The 23,998-nt window shown below is 53.9% G+C and overlaps 10 protein-coding genes across 10 annotated transcripts; 6 read left to right on the top strand and 4 right to left on the bottom strand.

The window, feature by feature from the left end:
* Nucleotides 1-899: 899 nt before the first annotated feature.
* CLAFUR5_02866 (Carboxylic acid transporter) lies at nucleotides 900-2,450 on the top strand (the record flags this gene model as incomplete). The annotated part of the gene is made up of 1 exon (XM_047902014.1): nucleotides 900-2,450. The coding sequence occupies one exon, from the start codon at nucleotides 900-902 to the stop codon at nucleotides 2,448-2,450; it is 1,551 nt and encodes a 516-aa protein (XP_047758418.1).
* Nucleotides 2,451-2,975: 525 nt separating this feature from the next.
* Nucleotides 2,976-3,535, bottom strand: CLAFUR5_02865 (uncharacterized protein; the record flags this gene model as incomplete). The annotated part of the gene is made up of 4 exons (XM_047902013.1): nucleotides 2,976-3,029; nucleotides 3,109-3,224; nucleotides 3,406-3,441; nucleotides 3,499-3,535. The coding sequence occupies 4 exons, from the start codon at nucleotides 3,533-3,535 to the stop codon at nucleotides 2,976-2,978; spliced, it is 243 nt and encodes an 80-aa protein (XP_047758421.1).
* A 241-nt stretch (nucleotides 3,536-3,776) lies between these two features.
* Nucleotides 3,777-4,683, top strand: CLAFUR5_02864 (Glutathione S-transferase 1; the record flags this gene model as incomplete). The annotated part of the gene is made up of 3 exons (XM_047902012.1): nucleotides 3,777-3,811; nucleotides 3,896-4,272; nucleotides 4,328-4,683. 3 exons carry the CDS (start codon nucleotides 3,777-3,779, stop codon nucleotides 4,681-4,683), a joined length of 768 nt encoding a protein of 255 aa, XP_047758420.1.
* Nucleotides 4,684-5,518: 835 nt separating this feature from the next.
* Nucleotides 5,519-7,384, top strand: CLAFUR5_02863 (tRNA modification GTPase MSS1, mitochondrial; the record flags this gene model as incomplete). The annotated part of the gene is made up of 1 exon (XM_047902011.1): nucleotides 5,519-7,384. The coding sequence occupies one exon, from the start codon at nucleotides 5,519-5,521 to the stop codon at nucleotides 7,382-7,384; it is 1,866 nt and encodes a 621-aa protein (XP_047758423.1).
* A 2,911-nt stretch (nucleotides 7,385-10,295) lies between these two features.
* Nucleotides 10,296-11,734, bottom strand: CLAFUR5_02862 (Formate dehydrogenase; the record flags this gene model as incomplete). The annotated part of the gene is made up of 4 exons (XM_047902010.1): nucleotides 10,296-10,660; nucleotides 10,716-11,260; nucleotides 11,315-11,490; nucleotides 11,573-11,734. 4 exons carry the CDS (start codon nucleotides 11,732-11,734, stop codon nucleotides 10,296-10,298), a joined length of 1,248 nt encoding a protein of 415 aa, XP_047758422.1.
* A 2,244-nt stretch (nucleotides 11,735-13,978) lies between these two features.
* On the top strand, nucleotides 13,979-14,731 carry CLAFUR5_02861 (uncharacterized protein; the record flags this gene model as incomplete). The annotated part of the gene is made up of 1 exon (XM_047902009.1): nucleotides 13,979-14,731. The coding sequence occupies one exon, from the start codon at nucleotides 13,979-13,981 to the stop codon at nucleotides 14,729-14,731; it is 753 nt and encodes a 250-aa protein (XP_047758425.1).
* A 741-nt stretch (nucleotides 14,732-15,472) lies between these two features.
* On the top strand, nucleotides 15,473-16,960 carry CLAFUR5_02860 (Dibenzothiophene desulfurization enzyme C; the record flags this gene model as incomplete). The annotated part of the gene is made up of 1 exon (XM_047902008.1): nucleotides 15,473-16,960. One exon carries the CDS (start codon nucleotides 15,473-15,475, stop codon nucleotides 16,958-16,960), a length of 1,488 nt encoding a protein of 495 aa, XP_047758424.1.
* A 364-nt stretch (nucleotides 16,961-17,324) lies between these two features.
* CLAFUR5_02859 (GTPase-activating protein GYP7) lies at nucleotides 17,325-19,970 on the bottom strand (the record flags this gene model as incomplete). Its single annotated transcript, XM_047902007.1, has 2 exons — nucleotides 17,325-18,337; nucleotides 18,413-19,970. 2 exons carry the CDS (start codon nucleotides 19,968-19,970, stop codon nucleotides 17,325-17,327), a joined length of 2,571 nt encoding a protein of 856 aa, XP_047757638.1.
* A 276-nt stretch (nucleotides 19,971-20,246) lies between these two features.
* Nucleotides 20,247-21,673, bottom strand: CLAFUR5_02858 (Acetamidase; the record flags this gene model as incomplete). Its single annotated transcript, XM_047902006.1, has 2 exons — nucleotides 20,247-20,541; nucleotides 20,610-21,673. 2 exons carry the CDS (start codon nucleotides 21,671-21,673, stop codon nucleotides 20,247-20,249), a joined length of 1,359 nt encoding a protein of 452 aa, XP_047757639.1.
* Nucleotides 21,674-22,645: 972 nt separating this feature from the next.
* On the top strand, nucleotides 22,646-23,493 carry CLAFUR5_02857 (Cytochrome c oxidase polypeptide 5, mitochondrial; the record flags this gene model as incomplete). Its single annotated transcript, XM_047902005.1, has 3 exons — nucleotides 22,646-22,904; nucleotides 23,077-23,270; nucleotides 23,404-23,493. 3 exons carry the CDS (start codon nucleotides 22,646-22,648, stop codon nucleotides 23,491-23,493), a joined length of 543 nt encoding a protein of 180 aa, XP_047757644.1.
* Between the last annotated feature and the right edge of the window lie 505 nt (nucleotides 23,494-23,998).

The following is a 23,998-nucleotide window of genomic DNA, read 5'->3' as shown; positions in this document are numbered from 1 at the left end:
TAGCTGCGAACACATTGGGAAAAAAATCAAGTTGATATGAGCAATATTGGTGGTGTTGACGATAAGAAGTCACTGGGGTGCGGCGATTGCTGGGGTGCGGCGAAGCTTGTGGCCCATGGCACGGAAGGACCCACAAAATCCAGGTCGTCGCATGAGTTCCACGTGTGGCGGACTCCGCTGTACAGTAATTATCATTTGCGATCCACCACGAGACAGCCATTCAGCGATCGCGACTGCGCCGAAAACCTGTCCCCAAGGCCACCACGTTGAAGCGGACGGCTGGAGCAGCTCACCCACCATCGATGATTGATGATGGCTTGACAAGCAAAGCTTCGCGGTTCCTAATAGAAGCTTGCCAGGTCCCAAGCATCCGGAAGAATCTCGTGCCGCAGGACTTCCAAGACCACGATGGCACACCTTCGAAGATTAGCAGCCGCCGAGACGATACAAGACGGCATTTTGGCGTTTTTGCCCGCCAGCTATTGGCTTCCTTCGTTCTCTGTATACCCCGGATGACTCCCCAGTGGTACAGTCGCATTCGTTGGCCGAGCGGGGTGGTTCTTTAGCGCATCTGAAGGAATCATTTGCCTGAGCTTTTATCAGTAGAGGCTGTGCGGCAAGGATGCCGGTGGCATCACTGTACAAAAGAGCTGCAATCGCCGGCTTCGCATCAAGTTTTTCTCTCGACGCACTGACAGTTCGAAGAAGTTGTCTCTATAGAACGCCGCTCTTGGTCCTGCAAGAATTGTCTTGGCTACATACAGCCGCCGAAGCTTGAGGTGAGCACCAAGCTTTCTCTTTCGCTGTTTGCCCAGAGATGAAGCCCACTTCTCCAGATCTTGTCAATGACAAGCTTGGACTTGACTCACATGACTGACATGATATGTACTCTAGTCGCCATGGACGAAAAACGCGACTACTCCGACGAGCACAATGAGGGACAAGATGAGCACCTCCCAGGCGGTGGTGAGACTACTGAGAAGATGGGAGTTGGAAAGTACCTTGCGACACGATTCTCGACGTTGAAGCCGCCGATGGAAAAGCTCGAAAACCCCATCACGCTGCTTCGGATGCTGAACTTCAAGCAATGGATGTTCTTCCTGTGCTCGTTCATCGCTTGGACATGGGATGCATTCGACTTCTTCACTGTCTCCTTGACTGTATCGAATCTGGCGGAGCAGTTCGACAAGTCGAAGAGAGATATTACCTGGGGTATAACGCTTGTGCTCATGTTCCGATCTGTCGGTGCTGTCACTTTTGGTCTTGCAGCTGATCGATATGGACGAAAGTGGCCGTTCGTTGTCAACAATCTGCTTTTCATCGCCCTTGAGCTCGGTACTGGCTTTTGCAACACCTACAGCCAGTTCTTGGCTGTCCGAGCGCTCTTTGGCATTGCCATGGGTGGGTTGTATGGAAACGTCGCGGCCATGGCCTTGGAAGACTGCCCAGAGAAAGCTAGAGGTATCATCTCTGGTATGCTCCAGCAAGGTTATGCGTTCGGCTATCTTCTCGCCACTGTGTTCGCCCGTGCACTTGTCGACACCACACCACACGCTTGGCGACCACTCTTCTGGTTTGGCGGATCGGTGCCAGTTTTAATCATTGCCTTCCGTCTTTGCTTGGGCGAGACCGATGCATACAACGAGAGAGTCCGAGTCCGCGAGAGTGCCGACAATGTTGGCAAGACATTCGTCAACGAGGGCAAAGTCGCTCTCAAGCGCCACTGGATGCTGCTCATTTACATGGTACTGCTCATGGCCGGTTTTAACTTCATGTCCCATGGCAGCCAGGATCTTTACCCAACTATGCTTGAGAATCAATACAGCTTTTCGGCCAACGCGGTTACCGTCACACAGGTCGTGGCCAACTTGGGTGCGATTGCTGGAGGTACAACCATCGGCTACTTGTCGCAAGCATTCGGCCGTCGCTTCAGCATCATCTTCATCTCCATCGTCGGCGGAGCGATACTGTACCCATACTCCTTCGTGCCAAACGAGAGGATCATGGCTGCGGCATTCTTCGAGCAATTCTGTGTCCAGGGAGCCTGGGGTGTCATCCCAATTCATCTCATGGAACTGAGTCCTGGCAGTCTGCGCGCATTCGTTGTCGGCACCTCATATCAACTGGGTAATCTGGTCTCATCAGCAAGTTCGACCATCGAAGCCACGATTGGCGAGCGCTTCCCACTGCCACCCAAGGTCGAGGATGGCAAGTCGGTTGCACGCTACGAGTACGGCAAGGTTATCTGCATCTTCATGGGCTGCGTTTACGCCTATGTCATCCTCCTCACATTCTTAGGTCCGGAGACGAGAGGTCGATCTATGTCGGCGAGTAACGATCGGGATCTGGCGGAGGCAGCGGGCCAGGACGCGGTCGCACATGCAAAACACGGAGACGTGTATCGTAAGGGCTCCAATAGTGACGACGAGAACATGCGTACTGTAGCGTAGGTGGGTGTTTCTACCTCGCCTGCAATATCAATGACTTCACGATTGCATGTTTCCTTGCAGGCAGGACCTGAGTGCTGAGTTTGATGCTGAGATTGGGGCAGATCCAGCGTTCAGTCGAGGTTCGATGAGATGTCTCGAACGGCTTATGTCGATGGACTTTCGGTCAGCCAAAGTTGACATGCAAACCAAGAGGAATGTAGCGGACGCTAGCTACCAACCGCCTGAAGCATATTGCCGATTGTCATATCCCTATGCTGTGAGACTTAGAAGGACCAAGAGTGACTCACTGAGATATGCTCGCCGCCCCACTTGTTCACCTGGCCACTACCTCGATCGTACCAGCATCACGTGACTACCAGAACATGCATCACCCAGGGGGCAGTCGTGGTTCCTGAATGCATATCATATCCACGGTATCGGCTCGTATGTACAATTCGCGTACTGTCCCGTCTCTGCGGCAGTCGCTGAGCCTCGATCGCCCGAAACGCCGTTGTCGTGCCATCTTCGATCTCCCTGTGCTTGCCTCTAGAACTCGGCAATGGTGTCGCCCTTCAGCTTCCCTCTCATGTCCCATTTTCCCTTCATACGTGTCAGCCATAGTCTCCAAGTGCTTGGGGTCGTGCTCGCTGCCGCCCACAGGCTCATGGTGTGTACGTACATCTGTCGTCCAACCATAGTAGAGGAACACCGAGGGCACGGCGATCACGTAGGTGATTGTAAGCCATGCGGTGCGAGGTGTCCAGCGGAAGTATTCGTGTCTCTTCACGTACATGTCTGGTGTGTCGTTAGTCTGTTTCTGCCAGTGCCTGCCGCCCTCCATCTGCCATTTTCCGTCCTTCCGTTCTTGCTGAGCACAATCTTTCGAGGCTCTTCTGCACACTCTTTCGAGACTCGTCTCGCATTTTCTTTTCCCTGCTCTTCCCTAGGATTGAAGGACAATCGGCAGCCGACTTACTGGCATATTTGACCAACGCTGGGTCGAGGTTGATGGCTAGAGGTCGCTGTCAGCAAGCACATCCCGTCGCACAATCTTCAGTCCTCCGCATACCATTGCCGCCCGCCCTCCTTACTAGTGTGGGCAACATGCTTGCTGTGTTCTGGTGTGTGCTTTCGCGTCAATACTGTTGGACCGTCCTGAGGTCACCGGGCTCGGAAGTGACTGCTGGCGCGCCGGTAGCACGTGACTGGATAACGAGAGCGAGAGATTGCGTAACCGAGGTGGAATGCATGTGATGATAAGTGGTTCGAGGAAGACTTTGTTGGACAGTATATCAGAGACTTGTTCTCTTCGTCACTGTACTGTAAGACCTGCTAAGAGACATCAATATGGCTGAATCAACCCCCAAGATCACCCTCCACTGGTTTGTGTTGCACCTGCCCAGATGACCATTTTCCGACATGTCTGATCATCGAACATCAAAGCATCTCTACTGACTGGATCGCAGGCTGGACAAGTCCAGATCGCAACGTGTCGTCTGGCTCCTTGAAGAATGCAAAGGTATCGACTACGATGTAAAGATATACAAGCGTAACCCAATGCTTGCACCACCGGAGCTCAAGAAAGTGCATCCTCTCGGAAAGTCACCCATCATCACTGTCGAGACTGCAGCTACCACAGGGCCGATTGTTCTTGCTGAGACCGGCGCTCTAACCGAGTATCTCACCGATTACTTCGCCCAGCATCTTGTGCCAACAAGGTACAAGGCTGGCAAGGAGAACCAGGTTGGCGGCGAGACAGAGGAGTGGCTTCGTTATCGCTACTTCATGCACTACGCCGAAGGCTCGCTCATGACACTTCTGATGATCGGCCTCTTCATCGACCGTGAGTACTTCCCGTCCTGCCAGCTGGAGGAGAAAGTATCTGAGATCAGTTGCAGAGATTCGCAACGCTGAAGGCGCGCCATTTTTCGTCAAGCCAATAACTCGCATGATTGCAGGTCGCGTCGATTCGATGTTCTTGACAGAGAACTACGCGACACACTTCAGCTTCCTCGAGTCGCAGATCGCATCGTCCCCGAACGGTGGCAAGTATCTCTGTGGCGAGAAGCTGACATCGGCCGACATCGTGATGAGCTTCCCATTGATGGCGGCGAAGACTCGTGATAAGATCGACAAGTCGAAGTACCCCAAGCTGACGGCGTATGTCGAGCTGCTGGAGAATTCGGAAGGCTACAAGAAGAGCATTAAGAAGATTGAAGATGTCAGCGGAGAGAAGCTTACTTCAGTCTTGTAGGGTATAGCGCGCCGTTAGGAAATATGTCGTTGGTCGGCAGCACCTACGTGAGTATGTTCGGTAGTCATAGACGGAGGCAAGACCACACGGTGCCAGAGGTAGACAGCTACCGGTGTGAAGTTCAGCATGTAGGATCTAAGAATGATTACCTTCGTAGTACTGCTACATCCACGAGGCAGATAAACACATTTGAGGGACGTTGATCCCAAGGAAGCGACATTCGTGAGTTGTACGTTCCGGGAACCAATGCGCTGCCCTTCTCGTGCATTGTGCATTGCAATGCCTCTCATCTGTACGCTCGGAAGCCACCACTTGAATTGCGATAATCGACTATCTCGCTGATTGTCTTCATGGGAATTCCTGGTGGATGTGCATGATGGACGATCCTGGCTCAGAGTGTACAGCCCTTGGGACTAAGGACCGTGTATTGCTCGATCGGTGGATGTTCTCAAAGGCCTTCGTACCCGTCAAATTCACGGCAGATCGTAATCCTTCGTATGCTCTTGTTCGCTCGGCGTTCGTAAGGACATCATTCTCGCTCGTTCGGCGCGGGTTGATCGTGTGAGGAAAGGACGGACACTCCGATGTTCTTGCAGATCTCGAACAGCTGTGCACTGCCACAATGTTACTGTAAGCCGTCATGAGCAGTAGCGGCCGCGATGCTTGTCCCTCGTGGACGCCATAACCGCCAAAGGTCTGACTATAGGAGGCAGTGTTTCGCAGATAGAGTTCCCACGTGGGACAGACCCCTGTCGACACGCTAGCGGCGCGCGAACTTTGGCAGCTTCTGCCGGAGCTCCTTCCTCTGCCACTTTCATCACCATCCACACGATCTATGCGATCTACTGTGGCTGCATACCGAGGTGCAGCTGCTTGTCATTGGTCGCTGACCTCGAGACGCGGGACTTTAGGTATCCAGTGGTGTCGATGGAGCAATGGGAAGGCCTTCAGCACCACGAACAGGCAGGATGAGAGGCATGGTTGGCTACTTTCCGTGGAACCTCGCCACACGTCACGCACCGCAACGACTCTCAACCATGGTACTGCGCGCAATCATGCCAGTAGTCATACTACGTTCACATTCGAGGAGGAGACGATATATGCACTGTCGTCAGCTCCAGGCCGAGCAGCCATTGCCGTGATTCGGGTGTCTGGATCGAAATGCTTGGACATCTACAGATCGCTGTGCCCAGGTAAGACATTGCCCAAGCCAAGGACTGCGACTGTGCGCAGTCTGTACGAACCTGGAAAGGCTGCTGGGAAGGAGAATATACTCGATTCGAGCGCCTTGGTGCTGTACTTCGAGGCACCAAAGACTGTCACTGGCGAAGATATCCTAGAGCTGCACGTCCATGGAGGACCTGCAATCGTGAAGGCTGTGCTTGCAGCTATTGCCAGATGTTCGAAGGATGGCACGAAGGCCATTCGCTATGCTGATCCTGGAGAGTTCACCAGGCGAGCCTTCATGAACAATCGCCTTGATCTGACACAAGTCGAAGCGCTTGGTGATACCCTGTCGGCGGACACTGAGCAACAACGACGACTATCTGTTCGTGGGACTACCGGATCCTTGGCGAAGCAATACGAAGTGTGGCGGCAACAGCTTTTGTACGCGCGAGGAGAATTGGAAGCCTTGATTGACTTCAGCGAAGATCAGCACTTCGATGAAAGCCCTGCTGAGCTCTGCGCTTCGGTGGCAGCGCAGGTGCACACTCTGAAAGCCGCGCTGGCAGTGCATAGCCAAAATGCTGTTCGTGGGGAGCTGCTTCGTCACGGTATTACCGTCGCTCTTCTAGGCGCGCCAAACGCCGGCAAGTCGTCCCTGCTAAATCGCATCATTGGAAGAGAAGCAGCGATCGTCAGTCAGCAAGCCGGCACCACGCGTGACATCGTAGAGATTGGTCTCGATCTTGGTGGATATTTCTGTAGGTTCGGCGACACTGCAGGTCTTCGCCAGGCAACAATGTTTGCAATGGAAAGCCGTCAAACTCCGGAAGTCATCAACGAGATCGAAATGGAAGGCATGCGCCGCGCCAAGGCAAGGGCTGCCGAGAGTGACTTGGTCGTTGTAGTATTCAGCTTCGAGACCAACAACGAGGGCGAAACAATTCTCAAATTCGACCCCGAAGTCTGTGCAGTGGCAAAAGAACTAATTGGAATGAAGAACAACATCATGGTCGTTATCAACAAATCCGATCTCTCTAGCACCAACAACGAAAAGGCAATAGAGGCAGTGCAGCACGAACTCCCAAACCTTGACAAAGCGTCCATTCATATGATCTCCTGCGTGGCTGCGCAGCAAACCACTGCCCCGGGTCCGTCAGATGCGGGAGGAATCCAAGCGTTCCTCCAAGGCCTAATCGCGCAGTTCGGAAGGCTGACGGCAGCTTTGACCCCTGCTGGTGCATCGGATCCTGATGTGTCGATTTGGCAGGAATCTTTAGGGGCCACTGAACGACATAGAGTTCTTCTGGAGGTGTGTATTGGTCATCTTGACGCGTTTCTCGTCGAAGTCGAAAGTGCGCGGGATGGTATTGAGGATTTGGCAGTCGTCGAGCAGGCAGAAGCTGACATTGTAGTTGCTGCGGAACACTTGAGGGGTGCGGCTGAGTGTCTTGCGAAGATTACGGGGACGGGTGAAGCTGGAGATGTGGAAGAGTTGCTGGGAGTGGTATTTGAGAAGTTTTGTGTTGGAAAATGATTGATTGACTGAAGTTGTCGTTATGACATGATGTCTTGAGCACAGAGCCTCCCGATTGACCTGCTATGGGATTCAAATGCTGATGGAATTCCGGCCACTCAAATCCCACTGAAATTGCTGTCCATCTATGATCTAGAAGTCTTTCTTCAGAATCTCAGAAACTCCTGTGAATGCTGCTTGATAACTCCATCCCAATGCAATCCGCTGCAACGCTCATCACAAAACGCTCACAAGTACTGCTCGAACGCTATCAGTCTATCATAGCTCGCAGAATTCCAGGCCGCGCATTAAGAATGCTTTGTGTCGAAAGTGCTGCGCGTACGAAGTGAAGGATCGTCCATGATGAGGAATAGGAGAAAGACCACCAATGCGAGAGTGGCGCCGGAGGCTAGCTCGTTGGCCGAGGAAGGGGTGTCTTCGAACATTGTCCAGCAATGTCGTGTAATGTACGTTCTATTGTTGAGGAGCGTTGTAGCCACTGGAAATCCGTTAGCGGCTGTCAAAGATGAGATGATGTATGATGTTGCTTACCCTCTGCCGTCGTCTTGTGAAGTCATGGTAGTCATGTTGATAGAAATATGTCGTTGAATAGCTTGCTGTTGTTGCCCTTGCGCCTTGCTGATTTGGTTGCAATGATATTTCTTGCTTGGAATCTCTGTATATACGAAAAGGGACGCTTAGTTGTAGCCTCCACGACCCATTGTATTGTCTTTCTGGTGATTGAAGAAAAGTATAGGAAATAAGAAAGGCTGGATCCGAGATCGAAGATTGACAGTAAGAGACAATGAGAATCTGGCGTACTGCTTTGAAGTCTTGCGGGAAGTTGTTGTTGCAGGTGTCGATTGTTGTTATATGAATTTGCTCTGAAGGACTGATGAATACCAAGGAAATGGAAAAGGAAATTTGAACTGTTGATTGGTGTTGTTGTTGCTGATGATGGAGGAAAAAGGTCCAACGGTTGGCCTGGCGTGGTCTCTATATAGCCAACACCAGCTCCTGAGAGGACAGATACCATACTTTCTGGGGCTTGCAGTGCTCGGCGCAGACAGTCATGAGCAGGTCGTACAGTCTGCCACCTAATTCTGTACATGCAGCATCATCCGCTATCGCTGCCACCTTGCTTCTCTAGCTTGGCCGACGAGCACCATCTTCAGCCAGACTGTATTGCCTCGAGCTAATGGGCGAATCGGCAGGCTGAAGCACCACAGCATGGCCGACGAAGAGGGTGAAAGAGACATCTGACCACGGAAGGATTTAGAAAGCTATTTTGAGCCTGAGCGAGCACGCGGAAAGCCCTTCGACCCCGAACAGGAAGCTGCTAGGCTGTATTCACCCCTAGCGCGCATGTGCTTGGCTGCTGCGGCATCGTCCTCGAAGCCATCATCCCGCCTTTTCTGCGCTTTTGCACAGGACGCTTAGTGTCAGACACTAACACTGCAGAATCAGCCCCCACCTTCACTCCAGTCGACGGCCATGCTGTGACTGCTATTCGAGTCGCGGTGAAGGATCCCGGAGCATGCCGCACCTGCGTGCGTCGGGTACAGCATAGTACACAGCTCTTACAACCCCTGTTATCCAACTTTACCCTTTCGAGTGCTAAAAAGCTCGCTTCAGCTACTTGAACAGGTATAGCAGCACGACAGGGGTTGTAAGATCTCTGCACTGGACTGTAGTACCCATCCTGCCATCGAGCACAATCTGCAGCCCTGTCGCAGGGCCGTTGATCGACTCTGCATGTTACCGCCCTTCATGCCACGAGGGAGTCTTCGCGTGGGCGACCAGTGTCGAATGCTCCGTTTGAGTCAGCTTGTACCTGAGCGAATGCGCAGCGTATCCGTTTCCCAAGTCAGCATCACCCGCGAGAGGCCCGCCAGCGTGGGTCGTGATGTAGCACACACGACTGCCGAGTCACCGAATCCTCCACATGCGGTTGGACAATCTATACTCTAGGGCAAGAGAAGGCAGAGCAACACATTAGCAGGAGTCGTGAAGAGCTGCTTGGCTATGAGGCCGGCAGCCACTGATGGAGACCCGGGCCAGCTGCGGCACATTTTACTTTACAGTCATTGCCTTGACTCAAGAGCTGAGAAGGAAGTGCGACGCATTATCGCATGAGGTCAAGCGAGATACAGGCCTGAGGACTAAACCGTTGCAGGCAATAGGTAAGGTCATACTAGCTGCCGTCATTCGAGCTTCCTCTACAGAGTCGGCACGATTCATGGCAGGTACCGAAGCCTCAAAAACGCCATGCATAGCATCGTCAAGCTGAGCCGTGGACACACACTCTCTCAATGACCGCCTTCATGCAGACAGTATGCAGCATGAGTCTTAGTATGGCTTGGCTCATAACTTACCTGTAAAAACTGCTGAGCCTCATGTGCGACAGAGCAATCGCGGTGACACCAACTCGCCAACGCAACATGGGCTAAGGAATAGATTAATCAATGTTCGAGCTGAAGGGCCACACTGCCTTGCGATACAGCGAGATGGTTACATTGTCGCGTTGCCGACTGCTCCCTGCGACGAGAGGGTATCCGGCCACGATGAGAGCTGTGGTTCACCAACTTGACATCGGCGGTGTGCTTCGTAGGGCATCAGACGGACTTGGCGATCCTGGTGGGCACGTGTCAGGGATGTGGACGACGTGACGCAAAATGGTGCGCCTCGAAGGGCCGCCGCATGAGGCTGGAACGGTCTGTACACTGGTACGAATACGTATGTTTCAGTAGGACGCGATCATATGCTCGAAGGATCATTTGAGTCGATGGCTGAAGCACAGCCAGGCACACGCCGAATTGGTCGGAGTACAGCATTCTTGGATCGTACAAAAAGGTATCTTCTGATTCCGCTGATGAAACGTGTTACACATATCGCATTAAAGTCGCTAACCATCATCCACAGCCTCCGCCGTCTAAGAGGACTGCTTGATCTTCTCACGTTGACCGTATGCCTTGGTGGCATAGTCACCCTTGTAGACAATAAGGTCTTCTGGGCGGTAGTCGTGCTTGCCGCTCCAGTATGACTGCAGGATGCTCTTGACACCGTTGGCGTAGCGGGATTGTGCGTCGAGCGAGGTTCCGGACATGTGTGGAACTGTGGCGTTACCGCCAGAGTTGAATGGGCCGTAGTTGGCGTATCGGAGTGGGTGGTCCTTTGGTGCTGGCTGTGGGAACCAGACGTCACCACCGTAACCACGGAGCTGGCCGCTCTTGAGAGCATCAGCAACATCCTCCTTTACAACGATCGCACCACGGGCGGTGTTGACGAGCCACGAGCCTGAACGTTGTTAGCAACCTTCACACGATGCATGGGGAACATCTGCTGAACCTACCCTTCTTCATCTTGGAGATCAAGTCCTTGTTGAAGAGACCGCGGGTCTTCTCGTGAAGTGGGCAGTTGATGGTGACAACATCACACTGGGCCAACATCTCCTCGAGGTTCTCGACTCTTCGGCAACCAATCTCCTTCTCCTTCTCTGGCGACAGTGCCTGGTAGTCGAAGTAGAGGAGCTCCTTGCAGTCGAATGGCTTCAGGCGGCGGAGCACACGCTCACCGATACGGCCAACAGCGACGGTACCGACAACCTTGTTCTCGAGATCGTACTCGTTCTTGGCGACCTCAGCGACGTTCCAGTCGCCGCGGGCAATCTGCTCGTGTGCTGGGACGAAGTTGCGGACGAGGACAAGCATGGTCATGACGACGTGCTCGGCGACGGAGACAACGTTGGAGCCAGTGACTTCGGCGACGGTGATACCGCCATTGGTCTTGTTGGCTGCGTTGAGGTCGACGTGGTCGGAACCAATACCAGCAGTGACGGCGATCTTGAGGTTCTTCGCCTTGGCGAGACGCTCAGCGGTGAGGTAACCTGGGTGGAATCTGACGGGTTGTTAGCTCCAGACAGCTCAATGAACACGCCTTGGGAAGTCGTACGGGGTGGTGATGATGACTTCGGCGTCTACGAGCTCCTGGTCGAACTTGCTGTTCTCGCCCTCCTTGTCGGAGGTGGTCACGAGCGTGTGGCCTTGGTCCTCAATCCACTTCCTGAGACCAAGCTCGTTCTCGGTGGTACCCAACAGCTTTGGCTCTTGCTTGGCGTGCTCAAAGCCCTGGTAGCTGCGGTTAGCAATTGTTGCTGGGTTGAAGCTGGAGCTGGAGCTGGAGCTGGAGCTGTAGGCCATGTCTACTTACATCGTACAGGACCATAAGAACTTTGCCCTGTTGTGAAGAGGTTGCGGTCAGCGTTCTGACACCTCCCATGCCGCTGCGGGCAGCGAATGCAGTGCCAGCTCTCTGGCTGAGCAGAGAGCTCGCTGGGCGAACGGCGCGGAGGGCTGATCGTGCAAATACCATTGTGAAGGAGTGGAGTGTTCCTGAGTACTAGATGTCAAAGAAGACAGAAAGTGGTTGGCAGTCGGTTTTGTATGGCCGGCTAGCTTTCGTAAGGTAGCTCTGTGCTGCAACGCGGGAGCTGCGGCGGAGGAGAGCTGTTCCATCATCGATGCGTGTTAGCTCCTTTCGTTACATCGAGCCGACACACTAATTGAGGAAGGCGGGTCATTTGAGGGGAAGGCCTTACCGTTGGGCTTGGGAAGGTGCTAATCAATCGATATGCGTGGTATGATCCTGCAGTGCATGTAATAATGAACAACAACAATCAACAACGAGTTGTGTTTCGAGCAGCAAGTACATCGACGACAGCTCGCTTTATGTACTTTCGCAGCAGGCCCAGCTGTGTGGAGCTCAAGGCCCAAAAGCTCTGCTGCGCTGCTAAGACGGACAGCAATGCACGGTCGTGACCCTTCGCCTAGTCCTCGTATGTGTCCATTCATGGCAGAGCACCATCACAGCAGCGTGCTCAACCCCACCTGCCTCGTCCATCTTCACCTGTTGTTGGCCTCAATCTAACTGCGGCCACGTCTTACCCGGCTGCGAGCGGGGTCTGGCACGCAGTCAGCGAGCATCATGCCCATGCTCCCTGCCGTTCGAGAGGCCTGGATGTATTGCGGAAGATGATCTCTCGGGACTTGTGCGATGCGCATGCTGCCAGACCTGGAGAACGCTTCCCGCTCGCTAGGCGATTGACTTCGCGTGCTACACGCCTGGAGCGCTTGCTGCTGTGGTGGATCTCAAATACATGTACGGAATACGGGCTGCCACGCTGCCAGGCGTGCCAGGCGGCTGGAACAATGCAAGTCAGGCACGTCCGAGCTTGCTGTTCGGATAAGCGGAGTGGTAGGGTCTGCGAAATACTAAACTCGACATTGCCCGCAAACCTCGAGGTCGCAAAGCTCATGGGAGCTCACACGATCCAAAAACGAATGCGATTGCAGCGCGAGCTGTGCTGCAGCACAACGCGTCGCGCCTCCAGCAGGCTGGCAGAGAACACCAGCTGACGAACTGGGTCCTGGCAATGCTTGCAGTAGTCTAGTGCTGTCGGATCAACACCGGAAACTGCTGCCGCTTTCGGAGTCCTCCTCTTGTTCAAGTACGGGTCGACGACCCGATGACAACTTGCTGGATTGATGATCATGGTCCGACAATAGCGACCCCACGACACATTCTTGCTAATGATGATGAATCCGAGACCATGAGTGTTGCTGCCTGCTCTTGCTAAGCAACCACAAGCATCGTGGAGACCGAACGGCCTGCTAGTCCGGCGCAACATGCTAGCAACACCACGAGGGGCGGAGTGGAACCTCATGCGATGGCAACGATCGGACGCCACAGACATCCGCCAGCTCGAGACATAACGTCAAGTGACAATATCATTATGGGACGAGAGATGATGCAAGAGTCGTACAGATTATCGATCGTGGAGTTTGGCATGACTTCAAAATCGAAAGTCATCGCACGCACCAGAGGTCTGCCAACTCTGAAAAGTGTTGCGAGAAGCTGCTAGTCCGTCAGGTAGGATACGCAGGTTTTGCATCATCCATATCTCCGACACGGTCAAAGCTGGTTGCTCGTCTGGACCAACACAAAATCTGAGGATGATGCAACGAGCAACGATTTTGTCTTGAGCCGCATCAGTATGTGACGACTCCATTCGGTGCAAAGTCCGCTGTGCTATGACGGCCTTACGAAGGGCGTCGTGCTGGCTGGGTGAGTAGCCTGAACGGCGGGAACACTCCCAACAAGGAGAGGATACCTGATGAGAGCAACAGTTTATAGCTCTACAGCTAGGTCACTCTGCTGCTGTTGTACTATTGCAACATTCGCTGGACAATGATTTGATTGTCCGTAAGTGCTCGACCGAAACAGCTGCTCGCGCAAGGCAGCTGATCAGGTGCGATGCTTTGCAACTCCGCCTGTTCGTCCGATGTTCGCACAAGCTTATGTACAGTATGCGTCACAAGGTAAGACGCGTGACATTTGCTCTCTGCACAGGGCTGCCGAACAAGACATGTTGTCGGTGAGGAAGTGCCGTCGCAGTGTCGCACAATGAAACTTTGGGACAGCTCGTGCCACGCGTGCCACGCTCTCGCTCTCTTAGCTCCAGCCACAGCTACAGTATGCTAAGCGACAAGTGACAAGACTTACGCTTCTTGGTACAGTCCATGTGTTCACGGCTTCTCTCTTTCACACCACACAACAATGTCGTCCTACCTCTCCAACCTGCTGACGCACACGACGTCAAAGTACAACACACTACGACGCACACTCTTGTCCAGCGAGGACGACGGCGACACCGAAGACGATACGCACATCTGTCGAGTCCTCCGCGCATACTACACCGAGAAAGGTCGCCCTTATCCGCAATGGCTGCCACCTGATCCGCACGAGAAGCGGACAATCACGCCGCAACCATATGCACAGCAGTCGGGATACTTCACAAGTGCCGGTGGAAAGAGTCAGTATGGCAGTGTCCAGAACCAGGGCGCCAATAGAGCCAGCCTGAGCGACCTTTGGGATACACCAGCACAGAACAATGCGCCTATGCAACCACAAAGCTTGCGCAATGCTAGAAGACCCATGAATGCTGCAGCGCCTGCGGGAAATGCTTCTCTGGCACCACCGCAGGCTCGGCCACTGCCTTCGCAAAGAGCAGGCAGCTACCAGAGCGCGAACTCGCAATCGCCGTCCGCTCGACCCGTGGGCCGGGTGGCCGACCCCAGCCCGCCCACGACTAGCACTGGGATGTCTGGAGGGTCTGCGCAAGAAAGGCTGAAGGCACGTCTGTGGGGAGGGGCCAGATCCGCCAGTCCTGTCAACAATGCACCTCCTGCTGGCCAGGCTGCGGCTCCGAGCCCCTATAATCAACCGCCGACAAGCGCAAACCAGTCGTGGCAGAGCGGAGGTAACCCGTATGATCAAGGTGGAGGAAATGGACGCAGATATGGACGATGAACGGACAGGCATAGCTGGCATGAAAACACCCAAGATCGAAGCCTTATTATCGGGGCTAGGGCAGTGCCTATGGAGCACTTTCACACAATTCAGCAAAGTCCGCCGTGCCACGTTGAGGATACTCGAGGCCAACTTCAACCATGTCTGTGGCTGACGGGATGCGACCTAATGTGTCAACTTCAGGCGCCTCGGCCAAATTGGCCGACGAGCAGCGTGACTTCAAGAAGAGAAAGCATAGTCAAGATTACCATTTCCTGCTGGTATATGGCATAAGCATAAGGGTAACAATATCTTCTCGCAGAGCGAAAATAATGCCTCGATACAGATCTGACGCCTACCCCCACTTCGTTCGGCACGTGCACGTGCTCTTTCCCTGCCAAATCACTTCACAACCCGGCCAGCTTCTTTCTGGGACACAACCTCGCAGCCTTGCACGACCAATCGACGAAACAACAACAACTCGCCCCGGCACGTCGCTTCGACCATGCTCGGCAATTCCTTCAAGCGTACTAGACTCAGTCGTGATTTTTAGAGTTCGGTCGTGCCTGAGCGTGAAATGGAGCTGTGTGAGCACGCCATCGTCCATTGCTGAATGTCATTGGCGATCAATAGACAACATGCTCGGTAGGAAAGTGTTTGCATGCCTCTGGATGGACCCATAAAGCTGGCAGCTGTCCTGCAGCAGCAGGTAAGCTGTTTCCTCGTCTTCTCAAACGACTCCCGCCCCACGAACAGGCCAAGATGTCGACCAAAGCAAGAGAGTACACCGATCCAAGCGACTACAACCAACACCATGAACGTTTCGAACAAGAAGGACTACCTAAATCCCAGCAAGCATGGATTCAGCGAGCCAAAGAGGTCTCCGACATTTTGGCCGAAGACGCAGCCCAGCGTGATATCGACAACAAGTCGCCGCGCGCCGAAGTATCTCTCCTCAAGTCGGCTGGCCTTCTCAAGGTTCTCGGTCCTGAGAAGTATGGTGGTGGCGAACAGAGCTGGGAGACGGGCTACAAAGTCATTCGCGAGGTCGCAAAGGGCGATGGCTCTCTTGGCATGTTGCTGGGATACCACTTGCTCTGGTCCACTACCGCCAATGTTGTAGGAACAGACGAGCAGCAGGAGAGCGTGCAGCAAGTCATCATTCAGAACAACTACTTTGTCGGAGGTGCCGTCAATCCTAGAGACTCGGACCTCAAGATCTCCAGCGAAGGTGATGAGATCGTGTTCAACGGCTTCAAGAACTTCAACACTGGTGGCGTCGTCTCCGATCTGACCGTTCTCGAAGGTGTACTCGACGGCACCGAAGACCACATCTTCACCTTTGTCAAGACTATCCAACCCGGCATCAGCTTCCTGCACAACTGGGACAACGTCGGTCTTCGCCTTACAGAATCCGGCGGCGTCAAGATCAACGACGTTCGCGTTCCATGGAGCGACGCCCTAGGTTGGGACGCACAATCTAAGCGCCCGGTCCAAGAAGTCCTCGGAATCCCCTTCGCCTCCATGCTTCTGCCAACCATCCAACTCGTCTTCACAAACTTCTACCTAGGAATCGCCCAAGGTGCCCTCGGCGCAGCATCCCAATACACAGTGAACTCCACCCGCGCCTGGCCCTACGGTGGTGACAACAAGGACAAAGCCACGGATGAATGGTACATCCTCGAACGCTACGGCGAGTACCGCGCCCACCTTGCGGCCGCCGATGCCCTGACCGATCGCGCCGGCGCAGAGATCGCCAACCTTTATCGTGAAGCGGGCCAGTATGGCTCAGTCGTCGACCCATCCATTGCGGCCAAGAGGGTCAACCCAAACTACCTCGCAAACGGCATCGACGAGACCGGGCCTCTGAACAAGACTAACCCACCATACACCATCTCCACCGCAGCCTCCTTCCAGCACCTTCCTGCCGAGAGCCAAACCAACGGCCACGCCAACGGCAACGGCCACAGCAAATCCAACGGCAGAGCCGGCATCTCCGCCCTCCGCCGCGGTGAAGTCGCAGCTTTCGTCGCGCACGCTAAAGTCGTCACTACCGACACAGGTCTTGCCGTGACTAGTGGTGTGTTTGAGATGCTTGGTGCGAGAGCCACTGGCAAGAAGTATGGCTTTGACAGGTACTGGAGAGACATCAGGACGCACTCACTGCATGATCCGGTGGCGTATAAGAAGAGGGAGGTGGGACGATACCAGCTGTTGGGGGAAATCCCAGAGCCGACTTGGTACACTTAGTGGAGTTAGGTCGGCAGCTTTGGGCGGAGAAGGTGAGAGAGTTGAGGAGGGAGTTGGAGGATATGTTGAGAGGTATGGATCGTGGATTTCCGATGTTAGATTGAGATGGGGTGCTGTTGAGTGATGTTGTTATGAGTAATGAAAAGCGTCGTCGCCTTGAATGAGTTGTGAGTGTCTCGGATGGTACATCGTGTCTTACTGTGCTGTGTAACAATGATGTGGCCTGCCCTGCCAATCCGCGACCTTATCCTGCCGCCTCAAACGCCATGCGCCTCGCCATACCGTGTCATGTCATCGCTATACCTATCCTATCATGCTCATGCCGCCGTAAAAGATCGTCGTTGTCATCCGTCGTGCCTCGTTCCTACCTTCCAATACCACCGCCATGGTCCTTAACCTCTTGCTTATCGAGCTTGGGAATGTCTCGGCTGAGCAGTAAACGCAGCTCGGATGAGATGACCCTCTCCTTCTCTGCACCAATGCCAGTTGCGACAGCATCGCCAACAGTCCTGTCCCGACCGGACGCTTGTGCGCCGGACGACGAACCTTGTCTCGAGTGCCCACCTGCACTGCCGATACCCGTACTGCTCGACTGTCTTGTTCTTCCATCACTTCCCGGCCGACTCCCAGGGCTGGTAACCGGAGGTGGTGGCTGTGGTAGTCGTTGCCTAACAGTCGGAATCGGAAAGTTGCTCTTTCGATCGATCGCCTCTACCATTCGTTGGAACTTTCTGAAAAGTGCTTCTGCCCGGACCATTGTAGAATTGAGATCGATTGTGCCAGACAGCTCGTTCACATACTTCAGCACTTCATCGAAGCCTTTGAGGTGCTCCATGATGACGTTTCGGTGCTTTTCAAGGATCGCAGCAGCGAGGAAGAGGTGAAAGTTGCTGCTGTAGTAGTCGGTCCATAGTCCTTCCCACATGCGTAGGATGTCTTCAAATTCGAACTCGCGCTTGAACCAGACCAGTAGCATACGGAAAAAGAAGAAAAAGTTTGTGCTGTCAACTTTGGCCAGATGTTCATATAGCTTGGGGTCCAGTAGTTGTACCAGTTGATCGAGGGTCAGAAGCTGCAATCGCATGCCAGATTGGTCTCGTAAGAAGTTTCGCTCCATCCGCTCCATGAACTTCGTAAAGCCCCAAAATGCCACAGCATCGTCTTGCTCAATGGCATAGATCGGTGCAAGGAGGTCAGACATTCCTTGAACGTAGCCAAGATCGCGGTTGTATTCATTATAAGTCAGCAGCATATCCTTCATCTGCTCAAGGTGAACGTTCGTGCCGGACTCAGCAAAAGGTGAGTCTGGATCAGGGTGTGGAATGTCTTCGCCAGCAAACAGTGGGAGGTGTCGATCAGTGCGATGAACATCCTTCTCTATTGCGCCATGAATGGCTCGGTCAGTAAAGGTATCAGCAGCAGTAAGGTGCCGTAGCGACATGTATAACTTACCGATGCGCATCTTCTGCTCCTTCCACCATTCACGCTCTTCGAGAGTGCCGCCTTCATCGACCATGCGCTCCCACCAAGCACCCTTCAGGCGAATGTACTCATCTCGGAGACTGTTCATCTTTGCGTGTCGTTCCTCCTTTGTACTGTCCCACTCATACACGCCAAGCAGAAACAACCACGCCTCTTTCCGCACACCGTCGTTGGCATCGAGACCACCGTGAAACACTCGCTCTTTGACCTCATCTGGCGTCTTCTCCAGTCGTCCGGTTCGCGAGTTGAAAAAGCTGTTCCACTCAGACAGTGTCACAGACTTCCTCTTGTCGGCAAGGTTCAATCCTTCGGCATCCAGTAGCTCGAACTGCCCAAGCTCACTATCTTCCACTTCGAGGATGTCCTTTGCAGTCCAGATTCTTTGGTTCCGCTCCTTCTCTGACTGCTCAGCAATGCCCATTGCCCACCTTGCAAGGTACAGTCTAGCAGAGTCGAACTCATCCGACACAGTCTGCACTTGCGGGTTCTGCATCAGCCTCCTGACCTGCGGCGGCAGATTCTTGTTCTCCGCTACCGCCTGTGCCGTCCTACGTGTGAAGGTGGTAACTTGGGCCATCTTCTCCATGAAATTGAACCTGGCCGTTTTCAGAGCAGTTGTGACAGGGTCCTGGTGGATGCCTGTGACAGCGTTTTGTTTCTGTTTCGATGGCTCGTCCTTGTGCTTGCCTTCTAACACGTTGCGTACTTTATCGGGAGTCGGCTTGCCTCCACTGCCAAAAGATAGCTTGTCTGCATCGTTCGGGTCGACCAAGTAAATGCTAGGCTCTTGTGCTGACCTCTCGATCCCGACATATTTCTTCAGCCACTCAAGAAGTTGATCTCCACCCCAGAACATGCCACCCTCTTTGCCTTCGATGCTGAAGTTCTCCCGCTGTAGCTTCTTGCGTTGTGCTATGGTCGATTGACATTCGGAATCATGGAAGAAGAGGGCCGGAAAGCTGTCGCCTGCTCGCGAGTTGACGACGACACTGCCAAACCACCAGCCAGTGCTCGGCGGTCGGACCAGAATGCTGAAGATGTCGCTGACAGGTATCGCGAATGCATACGTGCCCAGACTCGAGCTGTGTGTCGTGACTACAGGCGGCCGCGGGACAAGGAACGATTGTTTGGGGGCATCGCCGCCGATGGACGCATTCTCGACCTTGGTGTACTTCTCTGCGACGTCTCCCAGTCCGCTCTCCGGTATCCATGCCAGTAGTAGATCTGATCGTGATCGCGCTCGATACGTTCCGGTACTGCTGCCAGGACTGGTGGGTGGCTCGGCCTCGCCAGGCTTCTGCTGCATCAACGCGATGTAGCCAGCGACATTGTCCTTCGCGCTCAGCGATGGGTGTAGATAGACCTTGCTCTTTGCATATAGCAGCTTGACTCCCTTCCTCGTGTTGCTGTGCCCCACGGCACGATACTCGGTCTCCTCGTCGTCGCTCATGTCGTAGAAACTAGCTGTTGGTGATGGTGGACTCGGGGGGTCAGCAGCACCGTCTGCTGGAGGTGGTGTTGAAGGCATATCGAGCGATTGCTCCGCCTTGTCGATAAGGCTGCGGCGGTGCTGTATGGGAATGGGAGGCATCGACCGCCGTCGTGAAGGCATCACATGCTCCCGGTAATGGGGTTGCCTTTGTGCCCCGCGAGTGGCGCAGGCGATGACGATTGGGGAAGGAACAAGTGGGGGCCGAAACTGAGGCACGAGATATTGGTCAAGGCATGAACGTGATGGCGTAGATGGGTGTATGCGTATAGTGTACAGTACCTGAAGGCGGTACATGAGACTATACTATATCTACTACGCCTCGCTATGCAGGACCCTATCCACGACCTGAGCATACCAAGCAAGTTTCTCATCCTCTTGCGGCTGTCGCAACAGCTGAATACTTGTCGGCAGCCCAGCATACTCCTCAGGCCCAGTATACGACTTGTAGACGTGTTCATCCCGCGCTCCATACTTTGCACCATCGTCCACTACGTCCTCACTACTCACAGTCCCCACGGGCAGCACCGTCGCCGGCCAGTCCAGATAGTTGAACAGCGATGTATAGCTGACACTATACCAGTCGGCGATCGGGACCGCCGTATGCGCGCTAGGAGGGAGCATAATGATGTCGACGTTATGCTGTGTCCAGATTTTGCTGAACTTGCTTCGAGCGACCAGTCGTTGAGACTCATGATTTCTGGCAGTATCTTTGCGGGCCTGTCCAGGAGAGCCGCTTTGATGACGGAGGGCACCACAGGCTCACCCGAGGCAGAGAGGAGTTTGTTGGCCATTTGAGAGCCATCAAGACCGTACATCTCCCCGTTCTCGTCCACTGTCTGGGTGATGTTGAGATCCTCAAGCGATATTGGGACGAGTTCATGGCCAGCACGACGAAGCTTTTCTGCACTCTCACGCAGTGCCCTTCGAATGGGCGGCGAAGGCGTGTGCATGGCATTATCCTCGATTAGACCAATCCGGAGAGGCTGGGACGATTTTGCCTGCCAATCTTGCCACGGCAGATGAAGAACAGTTCCATCGTATCTCCACGCTTCAGCCTTCATCGCATTCTCGAGCAGGAAGGCGCAGGCACGAGAAGATGTTGCCAGAGGTCCAATGGAAGGGATGATGCCAGGAATGCCAGGACTTGCTGGAGACTGCTGACCTGCGTACGGGATGATTGAAGCACACGCCTTGAAGCCATAGATCCCGTTACACACTGCGGGTATACGAACACTTCCAGCAATGTCAGTGCATAGACCCAGGATAGATCCACGCATAGCTATCAATGCTGCTTCACCGCCAGACGAGCCACCTGGAGTCATCGCGGTATTGTAGGGATTCAGCGTTCGGCCGAAGACATTGTTGTAGGAGTCTGCTGACATGAGCGTTTGAGGAACATCTGTAAGGTATATTAGCCTAGGTGTCTCAAACGAACGGGGCAGAGGCCATGGGGGTCCTGGGTGTGTCCCAGGTGTCTCATCAAGGCTTCTGTACCTGGACTTACTGGTCTGGCAGTAAAACACAGCGCCGAGATCCTTCAGCAATGCTGGAAGCGCACTGTAGGTGGTAGCTGGCTGATCGACGAGACTGACGAAGCCCATTGTTGCGTCAAAGCCCGGAATTTTGAAGCCATCTTTGAGCGAGATGGGCAGGCCATAAAGTGGTGGCAGTGGTTTCGTAGGATTACGCTGTCGCTCCTCATCCATGGTCCTGGCTGTTGCAATAGCTTCCGCAAACATGATCTCAGTCAAACAATTGGTCTGGGTCATGAAGTCAGTCTCGCGTTACATGGCTCTGTGGCTGTCTGACGAACCACTTGCTGAACAATGGCAGCTCTCTTGCAAAAGGCAGTGACGACATCTTCGACAGTGAAAACACCATCTCTGATCTTCTCCACAATAGCAACTGCATCGTGCTGTTCGGTGATGTTGAGTTCTCGTTCGCTGAGCAGACCACAGTCGCGTGGGACACGGAGCAAGCTTCTCAGACCTTCGTACTTGGCTGTGTCGATGCGCCATTCGACCGGTATGTGAGCGTCTCGTTGGCTTCTCTTTCGAGCTGCATGTGCTGCCAGGCTGGCTGGATGGCACTGATGTCGCCCATAGTATGCGTGCTGAAGTTGAAAGTCTAGGCTACATCAGCAGCTCTGTCGTATGTATTACATGAAAGTCTCGCCGCGAAAGATCAAGAAAGTCAGATCGCATGACACCTCGCCTGGTCTACATGGTCCAGGTTGCAGTCTCTCACAGAGCCGACTCCGATGTCACGTCGGAACCCGACATCAAGCACAATCTCTCGCGTCGCCGAGTATCAAAAGACAGGCCTGGGGAACAGTACCAGCATTATGAGCAGGCATGGCAGAGAATTGGGTGCTGGGCTGGGCAAAGTGTGCATTCGTCGAAGAGAGCAGAGCTGCAGTAGCAGAGCGATGAGGCAGAGGATGGCTGTAGTGAAGCCGCGGGAATGATCGTCTTGTGACGCATTGCCAAGTCTTTGATTGGCGGCGGCAGGACAGCCGGCATCTTGAGCTGGTGAACTTCTAGTTCTAACTTCTCGCAGACTGGAGCAACATCATCACTGCCATTGACGAGCTCCCGCGCGTTGCCCAAATCACCACCCCCATTCTACACGCCCGACCTCTGCGATTGAGGTCCCCCTCAGTCTCTGATCACCCTCCTTGGCCTCTCCGCTCCTCTGAATCCACCGCTACGATGCTGCGAACCGCGACCCGTCTCCCTGCCGCCGTGCAGACCACACGCTCTGCCGCCGCAGCCCTCACACCTCTCTCGCGGAAACAGCAGTCACAGCAGCAGGTGCGATGCGCGCATGCCATCTCCAACCCAACACTCGCGAACATTGAGAAGCGATGGGAGGCCATGCCACCCCAGGAGCAGGCCGATCTGTGGATGGCTCTGCGGGATCGTATGAAGGTCGACTGGAATGAGCTCACGCTTCAGGAGAAGAAGGCCGGTATGTGATTCGTCCCGATGGAAATGGGAGAGAATGGCATTGGACACGTGGTGGTGGCATAACGCGGCTGGGAGAACATCCGCGAAAACGCCGAGGCACACGACACGAGAGATGATATGGATGATTGATGGACAGTCTTGGTGGAAAATATGCTGACAGAGTACTCCCACAGCCTACTGGATCGCTTTCGGCCCACACGGCCCACGTGCTGAGGCTCCTCCAGGCGAGGGCACCAAGGTCTTCTTGTACACCATGATTGGTATCGGCGCAGCAGGTGTCCTCTTCGGTGCGACTCGCTACTTCGCCAAGGGCACACCACGCACAATGAACAAGGAATGGCAAGAGGCCACCAACGAATACCTAAAGGTAAGCATGAGAATGCCCGAATTTGTCGTGCTGCGCCATGTTTGGCAGACATTCGGAGACGAGGGACAGATCGAGCACCTGTCTCCCGGAATTACACCTCAGAAGAGCTCACTGACGCGGTTTCTCTGCACAGGAGAACAAGATCGAGCCCATCACTTGGGTCGGCAACCCAGACTACAAGGGCCCAGGCGCTGTCCAAAGTCCTCCAGCACCAAAGGAGTAATCTACACCACTCTCATCGAAGCGAACATAGACGGCGGGGCTGTAAAGTTGAATGTCGGAGTGCAGTTATCGCATGCTCTGTCAAAGAGCCATTTCATTGCGTTGAACTGTAGAACGGCCTTCAGATCCGGGGCAAGGGAGAACTTGTATCTTACAACTTTCCAGCTGCAGCATTTGCCACTGTATAAAGAAGCGATCAAGGCAAAAAGAAGACTTTACCACTCAGGCCCCTTTTTGTTGTCTGTGCTGGTATCTAGCACAACAGGCTTTTCCCGAAAGCTGCCGATGCATCTGTATCAAAACGCACGGCCTGTCCGCTCACTAAAGTGACCTGCTGTGAAGATTCTATAGCATCAGTTCAAAGCACCCTTGTTTTCAGCAAGGTAGTGAATGAGACTTCGAGAAGGCCAAGTCCAGTCTGTCACATGAATGCGCATAGACGGTCCCATCGAAATCGGCGGATACTGGACTTTCGTCACACACGACTACACTTCTGCGCATCTCCC

Source organism: Fulvia fulva, chromosome 2, assembly GCF_020509005.1.
Source record: "Fulvia fulva chromosome 2, complete sequence".
In the NCBI taxonomy this organism is placed as follows: Eukaryota; Fungi; Ascomycota; class Dothideomycetes; order Mycosphaerellales; family Mycosphaerellaceae; genus Fulvia; species Fulvia fulva.
The sequence above is the reverse complement of the archived record's forward strand: the minus strand, read 5'-3'. Positions and strand labels throughout refer to the sequence as shown.